The sequence below is a fragment of the Embiotoca jacksoni genome, unplaced genomic scaffold (assembly GCF_022577435.1).
Source record: "Embiotoca jacksoni isolate LCO1_2020_lvr unplaced genomic scaffold, fEmbJac1.0.p SCAF_1, whole genome shotgun sequence".
NCBI lineage: Eukaryota > Metazoa > Chordata > Actinopteri > Embiotocidae > Embiotoca > Embiotoca jacksoni.
This window is the reverse complement of record NW_027185229.1, coordinates 22,509,839-22,524,892: the sequence shown is the minus strand read 5'-3', so window position 1 is coordinate 22,524,892 and position 15,054 is coordinate 22,509,839. Positions and strand designations below refer to the sequence as shown.

Here is a 15,054-nt window from a genome sequence, read left to right as displayed (position 1 = left end):
CACAGGTGATACACACCTATGTCAGCGAGCTGCGATCAAGTTTTACTTTCTGCGGGTGAAAGTGTTGTTTTTCTCACTATGGAGGGGAAAAAAACTGCTACATTATTCACATGTGAGTTAACTTACCTGGTTTTTGAAGTGAAGTTTGCAGGGCTACGAAGAAAACGACGTTAACCTGTGTAATTAGCAAACTGCAGTGGTCCTGAGCGACAAAATAAATCAATTCAAAAGATTAATGAATGAAACAGAAAATGTCGTTAACTTTGCACATAACAGGCGTATTGCTTGCGGGAAATTTATATAACAATTCCAATTAGTGTTTTGAAAATATAAATAAAAACAGAGATAAAACGTTGCCCAGCAAGAGAGCATTGCCAACCGTTTCAATATTGTAATTAAAACACCTTTCCAAATAACAATAAAGCTTTCGGGCTACAGCATTTAAAAGTACAAGTTAACATCGGACTTACTGGAAATGTCACTAAAATATGGTGCGTATAACTTAAAGTAGGATTCATACATGTGTTTTTGACAACACCTCACAAATGTTTCCTGTTACTTTTGTTGTATAATGTCAACGAATATGGTTTTGCATTTTGCATTACTTTCCCAATTTGTTGCATTTATATATGGGAATTCCTCAAAGCAATATCACACTTTTTTTCATGAACATTTTTTTTTTTACATAATTTTATTCAGAGCACTTAGAAGTGTTTGCCTCATTAAAATGAGATTTACATCTTTTTAGTATTCAGTTGACAAAGATGTGTCTGCCATTATACATGACTCAGTAGGTTATTCTTGTATTTAGCATTCTGGCTTTTTATTTTTATTATGTATGCAGCATGACGTGCTCATGGTAAAAACTGGATTAAAATTATAATTTATTTTTCTAATATTCACTTTAAAGATGTTTATTTCTGTACACATGACTTAGCACACTGGCATTTTATTGCATTAATTTGTATTCAGTGCTGGTGGCTGTGAAACTTGGGTTTTGAGTGTGTTTATCTAAAATGTCCAATTGGTTAAGCTGTTTTTCTGATGCATCTTTGCTCGTAAACTGTCTGGCCATGTATTCAAAACAGGAAACATTGAGTCCATGTAGTGCCACGCAGATTTTCTAAGGGGCAGAGACGAAAATATAAAGGGGGTATTTTACTCCACACAGGGGTATGGTTTTGCCTCAATGCTCCACCAGTTCAGGTCTCGAACAGACCACACTGGTATACCAACCAGAGGGGGCACTTTGTCAATAAATAATCAAACACACACAAAAAACAAAAATGGAGAACATATATTGCACAACACACATACAGATGCATTCAGTACATGCATGCACGCACACATTTGTATACATGCTCATACAAATCCCAGAAAACAGCAGTTTTCTCCCCTGACCAATTCTCGGTAGTTGACTGAATGGAACATCCAAATATGTCAGAGTGAGCGAGGGAGCCAAACACAGGCAATAAGGCAGATGTGTCGCAACACTGCCAGTGCCAAATCCGTCATAGAAACAGTATTGCCAAGAGGCGAGAGGAGCTCACCCATGAAATTGTTCATAATGCGTCCGTAATTGCCATTTGCCATAGTATTGACTGTGACAATGTGGCAGTCATCTATAAAGCCCACATCTTATATTGATCACCAATGCCGGGAAGATGAGCCATGCTCTGTTCCAGAGAATTCTGGGTAGTCACTGTGCAGCAGTGACAAACATGCGTTTGATGTTACAGAAGATATTAAATTCCTGAGGTGTATTTTGATAGCAGGTGCTTGGATGTACACTTATCCAAATTTAGCTATTATCATGGTGGCCTGTTAGTGCCTCAGTGATGCTGGAGTAGGTCAGTGAGAGGATACCTCTATCCATTTACATTATTCTGACGAATGTTGGTCGACAGAACTGGATAGATAGGCCTTGTTTACAAAGTTGTTTTTCAGCAAGGTTTTATGGTTCAGCTCTGTTTAGGCTTTCTAGTGATCCTCGACTGCTTATAAATGCAGTTTCATCCAATGGCACCATGAAAGTTGGCCATCATTTTGCAAAGGATATTTTGAAAGTTCAGAAGTTCAAAACAAAAGTTAGAGTTATTGGCAGCATTTCTGTTAAGCAATGTAAAAATACAACTGCTGCTCATGCATAATCGCTGCAGCAGATATATTTGTGCTTCAGCAAGAGTACGTTTGCAGTGTACATTTTATCTTATGCAATAAGACTCACAATTTTATTATTTTGAAGATGCATTATTTACATGTTTAAAGGCACAAAATGAAGGCAGCACTGCTTAAGAAATTGAAATCCCTTCACTCCCAAATTTATTGTATTGTCTCTTTACTACAAACTTCAACTTAATTTGTGTCATCGATGTTGCAATGCTCCTATAAAAGAATGTTTTAAATCTGTCCTGAAAGTAAAAACCAGAGGATTACAGGCCTGTTCACTCTTTTATTATTGTTTATTGTTAGTTAAGATAGATAGATATATACTTTTTTTTCTCTGTAAATACACTATATAAATTGTAAAAAAAAAAAAAAAAATGACTGACTGAGCCTAAAAATGCAAGACATGAGTGTAAAAAAAAACCGGGGAGGAGTGTGTTTTCACTCACTGGAAAAGCAGAGGCTGACAACAGGAGGGAACAAAGTGCATTAATGACAGCTAGCACTTTGCGTATGTTTCAACACAGACATACTCTATGAATATAAAAGGCATACACAAGGTCCCAGTCTTTACATTGCCATAAAATCCTTCATCTCTTTGTTGTTGTTTGTTTGCTTTTATCCTCTATTTCTGCTGATGTAAAAAGTGACTTCAGTAGCCTCTTCTGAGACTGTTCGGAGAGATTGGAAACCCATTAGTGAGTTACATGGAGCACTTCTCCTGTTTGGATAAGCATTACATTTTGACAAATTCTACTCCTGTCAACCCTTGTCTCCCACAACTTAAAGTACTGTTCTTTTTTTTCAAATGTATGCAGTCTGAAGTTTGTGCTTTGTACATGATTGTCTGTACTCAAAGGTTTTTCAACTGAAAAACAATGTTCATGGGCTGGTCATGAAGAAGATGACTTTCTGAATTTATGTTGTTGGCTACGTCACAGAACAGTAACACACAGTTACAATTCAGACTTAAAGTGTAGAACTGGCAGGTAACCTTTACATTATGCACATCACAAAAGTACAAAGATCTGAACAGCAGGGAACAGTGACTGCCCTAATATTATGAGCTATTTTAGTTAGCCTCTGTGAACATCTGAGGAGCATTGCTGACCACTTATTGTTCATATAAACTTCACAACTGAAAATCTCTCAACTTAAATTGTGTGTTCAGAGCCAGATATCTGTCTTTGAGCTGTTTACTTTGAAGTGTTTCGTTCAAAATGATGGAAATAAAAATGTCAACAAGTAACAAGTTGTGAATCTGCCGGGGTCATCATTGAAAACAGACAGCATAAGCTTGACAGACCGAGCAACAGTAACGAGAGTAAACAGCAATGATGGCGATACATTGTAACCCATAACTTTGTCATCACTACATACTGATAAATTATGAAAAAGGTTTCAGTCCCGATCAGCATGTTTTCAGGTTTGTAGCGTACAGGAGCAGAGCGCTTCCATAGAAAATTGGTTCATGTTAGCACATGGGCAACAAGAGGCTTTTCTCCATAACGCTTTGTGAGGTTGTGTCTGTTTTAATATTTTATTTGGATTACACTAGTGGTGAGAGTAGGCTTACACACAAAGGGAAGACAATCTCTCCTCTCCCCTCTCTTGTGTCCTCCTTTCCTTTCAGCTCGCTCCATGCAGATTGGCTTTTACTTTGGCCAAGGCTTCGTGGTGTGCCAACCAACTCAGAGGGAGCTGGCAGAGAATATAAATACACTCTGGGGTGCCATTGACAAGTCTCTTTAGTTATCGTTGGGCGAGCAGGACACAGAGGAAGCAAGAGGCTCTTGACCCTGGTGATTTGAGTCTGTTTCCCATCCACACCTAGAACCTGCTTCCAAGCAACTGTTGCCTTGTTTTGGCACTGGTCCAGATGATGACATCATCAATAGGTGACAGACAAGGTCTTCACAGACAGATGGTCGTTAGATCAAATAATGAGTATCTTCAGGCTCCAGCCCAGACAAATGTCTATTACCACAGTGGGCAATGCTCATTATCAGTCAAGGACGCGTTTATTGACAGCAGAGGAATTCATCACAAGAAAACTTCGATATCCCCATTTGGGCTGTGACTCTTTATGACGGTTCACCAAGATGCCTTCTCCCTCAAGTGGGGTTATACTTAGGCATGTGCAATTTTGTAAGGGTAATGCTTCTCTACTTGCCCTGTAACCTGTTGTTACACTCCTGCTGGGTGATTCAAGCAGAGATTATGCCAGAGAAATACTCAGCAGGAACTTTACAACTCTCCATGTATTTATTTTTTATGTCAGCTTTTTTATGCCGGCAATTGCCAGGTCAGGCTCGTGAGCGATTTGCCGACAGAATTTCTTTGCACACCAAAGCAATAGTCGGAGCTATAGAGCAATGCTAGAATAATAGTTATATAGGTAGAAAATATCCATTCTTATTTTGATGACGTGTTCAGTGACTAAGTCTATCTATGCGGAGCTATTTCTCAATAACCTTGCCATTATATCTCAAGCCACTTTGATAACAGCGTTTAGTTGGTCCAGATGAAGGACGTGGTGAGATGCAATTTGTGGATGAGGAGTTAGTGTCATCTCACCACTCCTATTTCTGCCCCTCTTGCTTGATTGTGTCTGAACACGGATTATTCATCTGTGTCGCACAGTTCAATACAGCATCAGGTCCCTCTGCTGAAAGATTGATTCTGTGCCCCTGGAAGAAAAGTTTTGCAATTACCATCCACAAACTTTGAGCGCTAACAGCCTCGGGCTCCATCCAAGATGAGTGTCATAAGATATTTGGAAAAGATGGTAATGCAAGACCTTTAGACATATTTTGCACTTACTGTGTTGACATTTTATCAAATTGAGGCGTCTGGCAAAACCAGTGAAATGTTTCAGTTAATGTGCTGTTATGAGTATTTTGGCTCCGAGGCATATCCTCTTGCAGCACTGACGCGTAGAACAACACTACAACATTTACATTTTGTAGTTTAGAAGGTAAACTAATGCTCTTGCTACCTCTTTATATTTTTCATTACCAAAACAAGCTGTTTAGAATCGTTCCCAATTGCATATTTGGTGAGGACTTGTGAGCTCGTTATTGCTTTACAGATGTGAATGATTGGCTATTGTCCACAGCTGAAGCCTCATTATGGGACAGCAGAGGAGCTCCACCTTAGTCCCTTGCACACAGACGTCTACCCTCATGAGTGCAAAAGAACCTTCAAATTAGCCTTAAAGAGGAATTAATCCTAATTAATTCTTTTCATTAACAGCTAATTAAATATTCACATCCATGCCTCATTTCGACCCCCCGCGCCACCTCTTTGGTTATGTCTCCCATTTTATTGGTGGTCTGCTGTTGTACTAGAGAAGAAGGCAGAAGTAAATTATTTTGTGCCGCTGCATGTATGAGATATGGGCTTAGCAAAATGAGCACCTAGTCTATAATGCGACATGAAAGGAATTCATTTTTATTGAAGCGATAATTGAAAATTAAATTGCCAGCAATTACTTTTTATTATTGACCACAAAGAGTGCTTACTAGGATACTTAGAATAGGTTAACATTGATTTCGATTAACATTTGAAACATAGTGTTTTCAGCCACAGTATTAGAATTATGCTGGAAAACCTATTGTTTTTGTCAAAGTCAATTCTGAGAGAAACACGGAATATTTTTGATATAGACATTTTGAGATTCCTTTTTATGATTTACCAGGCAGCTAGCCGGCCACATGCACCCCAATCAATAGGTTTAACTCATATTGTTAGCTCTACAGGACAGAATAAAATACAGAAGCATGAGCTGAGTAAAGCCCTCCAATACTCCTGAGAATGGATCAGGGTCTATTTCTCAGCAAAATCAAATTAAAATGTGTGAGTGTACCAGTCAAGAAGAGCTGGAGAGGAAAACCAATTGGATCTAACACCCCAAAAATATCATGTGCATTTTTAACCTGTTCTCATTCCCTGTGCATCAAATACTGCAGTTTTGCCATAGCGTCGGAGAGATACGAACAAAGTGCCCTTTGGCATCTCATACAGGCCTGACAAAGTGCTTTAGGTTTACACACCAAAAACCATGTGGTTAGGGGTCAGGAAAAGAACATGGTTTGGGTTAATGTGCCACGATTATATTTTGGTCAGGGTTAGGCACAAAAACTACTTGTTTAAGGATTAAAATAAGATCATTGTTTGCGTTAAAATAAGTACTATTAGATGAGTAAAATTACATACATCACTTAAGTTACTGAAGTTATGTTATGTATGCTAAATATGTCACTTACTCCACGTTGACTTTTGCTTCGTCATGAACTCGAACATTGGTCTTTCGGGGGAAAATCTAAAGTTTGTTCCGTCCAACCACCCCCGACCTCTTCCCTCCATGGACTTTACCCCTTTTTCCACTTCGTCACATTAGTTTCTTCGTCACGGTGCCCAAGACATTACACACCTTGTGGGTATGCTTTAGACACCAAAGGGCACCTTGTGACACACAACAGCTGTGACAAAACAACAGTATTTGATACTGTGGCAATGAGAACAGCCTTGCAACATCAGTGTATGTGTAACATTTACCACAGGTTATGGGTTTGTAGCATTGCAACAAGATAAATAAAACACCAGCAATCATTATATCATATTGACAGTGACAATCATGTAAAACATCCACTTTTGATTACATGCGTTCTATAACAAGAACACCAGTGTCGTCATCTATATACTCGCTTCAACTTCATTTCATTTGACTGTTCAGAATTACAGAGGTCCAAGTTAATTTTCTCCTCTCCAACTTTCACTCATAATGTAGACAGTAGTCATGCATGAAAGTAATATTGCACAGACCAGTGAAGCTCTGAGATTGCATTCTGTCGCTCTGCGCTTTCAATTGCCAGTGGTAAAAGGTGATTGACAGAAAACACAATAGATTTAGCAATCAGAGGTTTGCTTAAGATCGGAACTGTATTGTTCACCTCATGTCATCCCCTGACATCAAACAGTCCAATTTCACCACATAAATTCCTCACTGTAACATATATAACTCGTCTTACCTTTGATGGTTTATTAAAATGAGAGAAAAAGCTGTTAACAGTGTGAAAGCATTTAATAATTTATGCAGTGACACATTAGGCCGCAAATGAACAAGTCACTGTTATCACAGAACACTTATTCGAACTGAGTGACGCTCTTCATATTGTGCTAATTGACATATAGTTATTTTCTCCCCTTTCCCTCTGGGAATAATTATGTTGACAGTCAGTGACAGGTATAAATGTGCAGTGCAATAAAAACGTGCTTTATAAAACAGCTGTACAAGCTCCTCTCACTGTTGGCTGTTTTAATTAGATTTCTCTGTGTGACACTGACATCACTATAAATGCTACTCTTTACTTACTGCATCACTTGCTAAATAATTTACACTAAATGTAATTTCATTAGTTTATTTGTCCGTGATTGTTACTTTATTTATTCCTGTTTTCTCCAATCAGGAATGATAATGAGCTTTTTCTGTTAACTTGTTGGTACTGGCTCTTGAAGGCGTGTAATGACCCCACCACTGGAGCACACAGTGTGACAAGGATGAAGCAATATGGTAGGTCAGTTTTTAATCACCTCTCCTTTTCCCTCTATCACTCAGAGGAGGAAGCTCGCAGCAGCAGCCTCCTTTTCCACTCCAGTAGACCCTATCACTGCTGCAACCCGGGGCTGGGACCCGGCAGCACAGCGTCAGCTGAGACCGAGGCAGAGGGGCGAGGGAAAAGGCAAGAAGCTAGAGGTGAAAGCTGCAGCAGCCGCTGGAGGAGGAAGATAGATGAACAATACTCCACCGGATCAATCAGACACTCGTAGCCACAGCAGATCATCTTTCTTCAGCAACACGGTGCAGCTGCACCATCTTGTCCCTGCCCCATAAACCACATCACCTCACCGCCTATATGGCACCTTTTTACCAGCTATAGAGAGAAGCAGACTGAAAGAAAAATGAGGGCCGAAACATGAGAAGAAAAATTAGCTGGTGAGGAAACGAGAGAGAGAGAGAGAGAGAGAGAGAGAGAGAGAGGGAGAGAGGCTCGGGTTAGTTGGAGAATGTATTGATTGTTTTCACTTTGGTTTGATTGCAATTAAAGATTGCAAACAGACCAGTGGATCAAGTTCGCTGCTGTCACTCAGCAGGATGCATGGCAGCACTGATGCATCCCCACACATTTCCCCGGCCAACAGGGAAATGCACTAATACCCTGTCAGCCCTGGTGGATTCTGTGTAGATCAGTGCCACACTGTGAATCATTCAGTGCTGCAACCTCTCACACATTAGATATAAACAAATGTTTTGCTAAAACATAACACCTCTGAAACAAACACATGATTGGAGAAAAAGCAGCGGTAACAAGTTGTTATACTCTTGAGTGAGATCAGATACAAATCACGAAAGTACATTTTTATGAGAAACTGGTGTTCCTGTAAATGTCGAAATTTCCTTTTTACCCCTTTGTCCCTGTCTTTTTCTGATGCCCTTATCCCTACCCCATATTTACTGTCTGTAGACTGTTTGTAAGGTTTTGTTGAGCGAACACAGATGTTCATCAAGGGCAACAGAGTGCTGTAGGCAAACACAAAGAGCCTCTTGTGAAAGCGTTTCAATACAGCTGTTGTTTTCTTCGATAATCCGGGACTCTTGTGAAATACTGGCCCGTGAAGAAAGAGAGCAAAAGACAGGGCGGATGTGTCAGTGACGGAAATTACCTTATGAAAAACATTCCAATTGTGCTAAACTCTGGCCACCAAGCCTTTGGGAAATATAGTTAAATGATAACAGAACAAATTAAGATTGCACTCATACAGTTAGTAAGAAGACGTACAGTTGCAAAAATGTTATTCTGCACACTACGAATGTCTCCTTAGCTTGTCTGCACCTATCAATATTTCCATATCAAATGACGATTATAATTATCATAATCAAATTCATTATTGTGGCTCTCATCAACCTCCTTTGCGGCTGCCGCTTGTTTTCATTGACACACATCTGCAACAAACACATACAAAGTTATCAACTGGTGAGCATACTGAAGCATTTAACAGCAAAATATTTTTCCCTCAGGAATCAGTGGAAAGAAGAAGAGAGTTAAAAGGGAGTGAATATTGAACTTGCATTTATCTGGTAGCCAGAAACATGACACCAAATGAATACAAATATCTCTCAGTAATTGCTGGATTTGTAAAAAGGAAACCGTTTTCAAACATATTCACCATATTAACTTTTATATGTGCAAGTATTGTGTTCACAGCTTGTTCTAATATTAATAATAATATTAATAGTAATAATGGAAAAAAATAATAGTAATAATTACTCATGGAGAAAAAAAGGAAGGAGTACTTCCTGCCTAATACTGATATGAAATGTATAGTGTCTGCAAATGCATCAAATGATCCTGTGTGTTTTCAAAGCTTCTGGATTTTCTATATGATTGCATTGCCTCGCCTGCCTCACAACAAATTTCAGATGCGTAATGACAAAATTTACTCAGAATAAGGGATTGTCTATGAACAGCAATAGTAGTTTCAAATTTGAATGCAGTTGTCTGGCAACAGTTTTCAAATCGTGTCACACTGGCATAATCAACATTTGCTCTGTGATAACCCTCCCCGACTTTTTATTTTTAATTTTTTTATCACAGACCCAATCAGTGCATCCCATTAATTTTTTTCTGGAACCTCAATTTCCTGCGCATGTCTGAGACATCTTTATGGGAACCAAATCGACTGTTCATTAATGAGGGGAAGCTGTATCAAGAACAAACATCTTTAATTAACACATCCCCAGCACTTCCTGTCTTTGATCTCCGCGTTTGATTTATGCCTCTGCGAGAAAAGGTTGGGGTGTTGGAGGGGTATACGAGAAGTTCGAAGGGGACGAAGATGTTCTGAGAAAATAATGAAACCATGGAGCCCCTGTTGATCAGGAAGCCTTGCAGCATTAGGACCTTTTCCCCGAGTGTCGGGGGGCCAGCTCAATTACTAGCCGGCGGAGCTATCTCTTTAATAGCCTGATAAGGCAATAATCCCAAATCCATACAGTTTTAATGACTTCCCGTCTAATTAAGGAGTGTTTTATAAAAGATGGGCACATCAGAGGCCTTCCCATTGTCCACAAATCTATTGTTAGAGCTATCAGTGTGACCAGTTAAGAACTACTAAACTTATAAAAAGTATAATTATATATATTTTTCTTTGAGACTCACCCTGCATGAATCATCAAGTAATCCATCTGTGATTCTGCTGTTCAATGTCAGAGAGGTCAAAGCAAAGTGGAGGAGAGAAATCTTTTTGAACTCAGTTCTCACACTGGATTTAAATCTCTCCAGTTGGAAATATAGATTTTCACTTTGTCTTTTTAAAAAATCTCAGCACTGTTATTAGTACTAAATCTGGCCTTGTTTTTTTTGAAGGTTTGGGTGTTCAAACAAAAAAATCCCAGGACTGCATGCCATCCGTCTGTATCCTGTGAAGTGCAGAATGATTAAATGTGTGTGTCCCTTTGTAGACAAGTGAGATGCCATGTGTTTGCTAGTCTTTGGTCCCCTCTAGTGTTAGGCTCTAAAACTGTCTTGTTTGTTGTCACTGCAGCCTCTTAATCCCAAAGTATGTATATTGAAAATAATGTGATATCTGACCTCAATCATAAACTGCTCTATATTCTTTGAATAATATAGAATATAGTAAAACATTGAATTGTTTATATTTGTGAACAATTTAGAGTCCGTTTCTTAAACTGTTACACTTGTTCCTTATATGTTTGCACTTAGAAAGAAATATACATTTGGAGAAAAGGAAGGCCTCACCTGGTCAACAGACTCGCATAGACTTCCCTCAAGACACAAACTGAATACCACAGCTCTCTTGTTTATTTACTCAGTAGTTAAATGAGATTATTACATTTTCTTTACATTTCTGACTTTGTAAATATTTGCTTTAAGAAAGATACAGAATATTTAGTTTTTTTGCAATATGGTAAAACATAAGTACATTTTATGGTCAATTATCATGATCACATTTGCATGTTTTGTTTGACTTATTAGGGATTCAGGGAAGAATTTCAACTTTTCAAATATTTATTGTGTGCTTAACAAATACAACAGTACAATAGAAATAACATCTACTCGGTCACACAAGACAAACACTGTACCACTAAATTAAAAAAAAAGTGGATATATTTTGCCTTTGAACATGTACCTTTGTTGTGAGCTATCACAAAATTCTCCTCAAAGAGTCGACGGTGGCACACCCGCCTGTTTTCCCGTGCTTACTTCATAATTCATGCTGGTTCAAATGGCCACATAATTAAGTTATGATGTAAATATTTGCAAGAACTTGCACGCTGTTACATCAGACAATCCATTTTTAGAGTGCACACTGGAGACTAAAAATGAAAATGATCTTATGCACATATAAAATACACTGAATAATCATTTTGGATATTGGGTGGGAGATAACTATATTCGAAGTCACAGTTATCTGATATGATGACAGGCGTCATGATCTACCCAGTTATAAGGTCAACCATACATCATTACACTCCTTTTCTTTAAGCCACCTTTATGACAGATGTTTTTTTTCCCATAAGCATGGAAATAGATTCGGCACACTCTTATCAGCCAGAATAAATGTATGAATACCCTTCTGAGTCCTTTGAATCACTATGACTCATGCCATCCAGTGATAACATTTTCTATGCCACATTCTTGATTCTGGACCATATTCTGCTGGTCAAAGTAAGAGGTGGGTTTTAACTGGCAGTGATAAGACTGTGTGAGACTGAGCACAGGTGCATACCTGGCTTTTGTCACGGGGGGAAAAGAACTGTCACACTTTTCCGCATCAGTGAAGGTCAAGTTTGGGTATAAAAGAAAGTGAGAGGCATTTGTTCCTCGCAGAAACATCGTGACACACTGCAGACATGCTCAGGTTTCTGGTGTTGACAAGTCTCGCAGCCCTGGGTAAGAAAATGACGGCACACATTGCACTGTATCAGTATTTATGATTGATCTCTGCCTGTCTCATTCACTTTCTTACTCTGTCTGTCATCCAGTCAGTCTCTATATTTTAGTTTAGTCAACACACAGGGGCTCCAGATAATCTGCTTTATCAGTCTACTCTCACTATAATTTCTCTTCCCACCTGTAGGTGCAAAAAAATGATAACAGGATATTTCTGAAAATCCATGTTTAAATCTTTTTTTCTGTCTTTTAACCAGTGCTGGCTGAGCTGAAGCCCGAGCCCAGGTATCTGGAGGACAGCTTTGAGAGGGTTGTTGGAGGTGAAGTGGCTACACCCAACTCATGGCCCTGGCAGGTAACCTATAACACAGAGTCAACACTGTTTAAATGCATGCACTGTTTCAACAAAAACAGAGCGTCTGTACCAGATTGTTGAATTAAGCCTGAGTGTGTTTTTAAAAATACATATTTCTGGTATGTTTCCGCCCTTTAGATCTCTCTCCAGTACAGATCTGGCAGCAATTTCTACCACACATGTGGAGGAACCCTGATTCAGAGAGGCTGGGTTATGACTGCTGCTCACTGTGTGGACAGGTAACATAATGATTAACCAGAGACTCACTATTCTTTGCCTGTGTGTGCGTATTTGTGAATATTTCGTTTTTACTTGAATATCCATAGCCTCCACTTATCACACTACTGAAGTATAATTTATTTTGGTCGCTTTAAATGCCACCAGCATGAGAAAACTTCTCACAGCCTCATTAATAACGGTCACATACCCAGCGGGTTTGTTTACTTGATTATAAAGGAAAAAAGTAATTGAAAGCAATGAATCAAAACAGAAACAAAGCCGTTTTGTTTTAGTTTTTTTGGCATTGGTTCACTTTAATATGAATTCATAAGGCAATACTGACTTGCAAGTACAATTAATTATCTAACAATATTGTGTTTGTCTTTGGTTCTTTTTTTGGAACATTGCAGCAGCAGGACGTGGCGCGTCATTATTGGTGAACATGACCTCAACAGCAACAACGGCAGAGAGCAGATAATAAGTGTCAGCAATGTTTACATCCACTCCGGATGGCGGTCCAGTAATGTGGCTGGGGGGTGAGGACTACTTTTTTTTCTTAGATTCATAACATTTGAAGGCTCTTTTGCCGCTTCTAAAAGGGATGTTTATGAAAAACGTTTTGCTAGAAGTGGGACATAATGCTTTCAAGGGAATCTTTTTCTTTTCTCAAAAAGCATTGAACAAAGCTGTTGATTTGGGGTCTGAATGTCACCTTCAGGCTGTGGTGGTCCAAGCTACAGGCAAAAAGGTCCTCCCAAGGAGTGTCGTATCTTTACAAAACTATGTCTGATACCTCTGTACCTCAGGTATGACATTGCCCTGCTGCGTCTTTCCTCTGATGCCACCCTGAACTCTTACGTCCAGCTGGGCTCTCTGCCTTCCTCCGGCCATATCCTGCCTCACAACAACCTCTGCTACGTCACCGGATGGGGACGCACTTCCAGTGAGTTGACTTCATGGGCTACCATACATGTCAATACCACTGCTAGATGTTTTTTGTAATTCTCAGAGTATCTTCCCATTTTATCTTGACCAGCTGGTGGTAGCCTGTCCGCTCAGCTCAAGCAGGCCTACCTTCCTCTGGTGGACCACCAGACCTGCTCCAGCTCTGGCTGGTGGGGCAGCACTGTGAAGCCCACCATGGTGTGTGGCGGTGGAGGTGCTGAGGCTGGATGCAATGTGAGTCTCCTCCTACGTGACTGAGAAATTTGAAAAACAGATAGTAATATGGGCTTATTTTACCTCTACTTTACTAAGTTTTCTTATTTGTGTTTAAGTGCACTTCACTGAAGTAGTGAAGATATACGCTGGTAAAAAACATTAAAAAAACATAAAAGAAAAGGTAGTATAATTTCCAAATTTCATTTTAAAGGTCTCATTAATCTTGTTTTTTTTTCTAGGGTGACTCCGGCGGCCCCCTGAACTGCATGGTTAATGGAAAATACTACGTGCATGGTATTGCCAGCTTTGTGTCTGGATGGGGATGTGATACTCCCCAGAAGCCCACTGTCTTCACCCGCGTCTCTGCCTATATTGACTGGATGGACTCGGTCAGTATGAAAGACATATAATGCATGTTCCTCTCTGTACAGGAGTATTAGTATTTCTATGGATTTTATGGTATTTTTTTTACTCTTCTTACATCATATTGCACGCGTGTGATGCCTTAATCACTTCTTCTGCTTTCCAGATCATGAACTAAGTGCGTGAGTCATCTGTGTTGGAGCACACAAAGAAAGAGACTACATCTGACCATGTTTTCATCCACTGTACATTCTCACTTGTCTGGTCTCATTCTACAAAAATAAACGTGATAACATTTTGTTTGATGACTAATTTTTCATCAGAAGGTTTATGCAATCACTGTCATGTGTGTCATTATGAAGGTAATATTTTCACATGTAAGTTGCTTTGGTCATCAAACTCTCCTATGCTGCAAGAAAACCAGTAAAAAAAAAAAAGGACAAACAAATGTATCTGAAAAGCACTTAAATTGTGGCCACAGAATGAAAATAAATGTTCAATCCTTGGGATACTGCGTAGATTTACAGAAACACCTTGAAATATTTCAGTGAATTCAGTGTCATGTGACAACACGTCGTCACACACTATTGCAAACTATGATAAAGTCTGAAAGACACCTGGTGCAGTTTTAACTACTGCCAAACTCAGCTGAGGGCTCACATTAAACGAAGGTCAGCTCAGGGTATGAAAGAATGAGGCGAGCATTTAGAAATGCTCTGACACCACAGACATGCTCGTGTTTCTGCTGCTCGCCACTCTCACAGCCACAGGTGAGAAATGTCAAGGCTCCGCTGTGAATTTCAATACCTTTCA

The 15,054-nt window shown here is 39.3% G+C and overlaps 1 protein-coding gene across 1 annotated transcript; it reads left to right on the top strand.

The window, feature by feature from the left end:
• The first annotated feature begins 12,088 nt into the window (after positions 1-12,088).
• LOC138199884 (elastase-1-like) lies at positions 12,089-14,541 on the top strand. Its single transcript, XM_069152164.1, has 8 exons — positions 12,089-12,143; positions 12,401-12,498; positions 12,637-12,737; positions 13,128-13,253; positions 13,524-13,660; positions 13,754-13,896; positions 14,118-14,267; positions 14,408-14,541. Exons 1-8 carry the CDS (start codon positions 12,104-12,106, stop codon positions 14,417-14,419), a joined length of 807 nt encoding a protein of 268 aa, XP_069008265.1. The 5' UTR covers positions 12,089-12,103; the 3' UTR covers positions 14,420-14,541.
• The last annotated feature ends 513 nt before the right edge of the window (positions 14,542-15,054 follow it).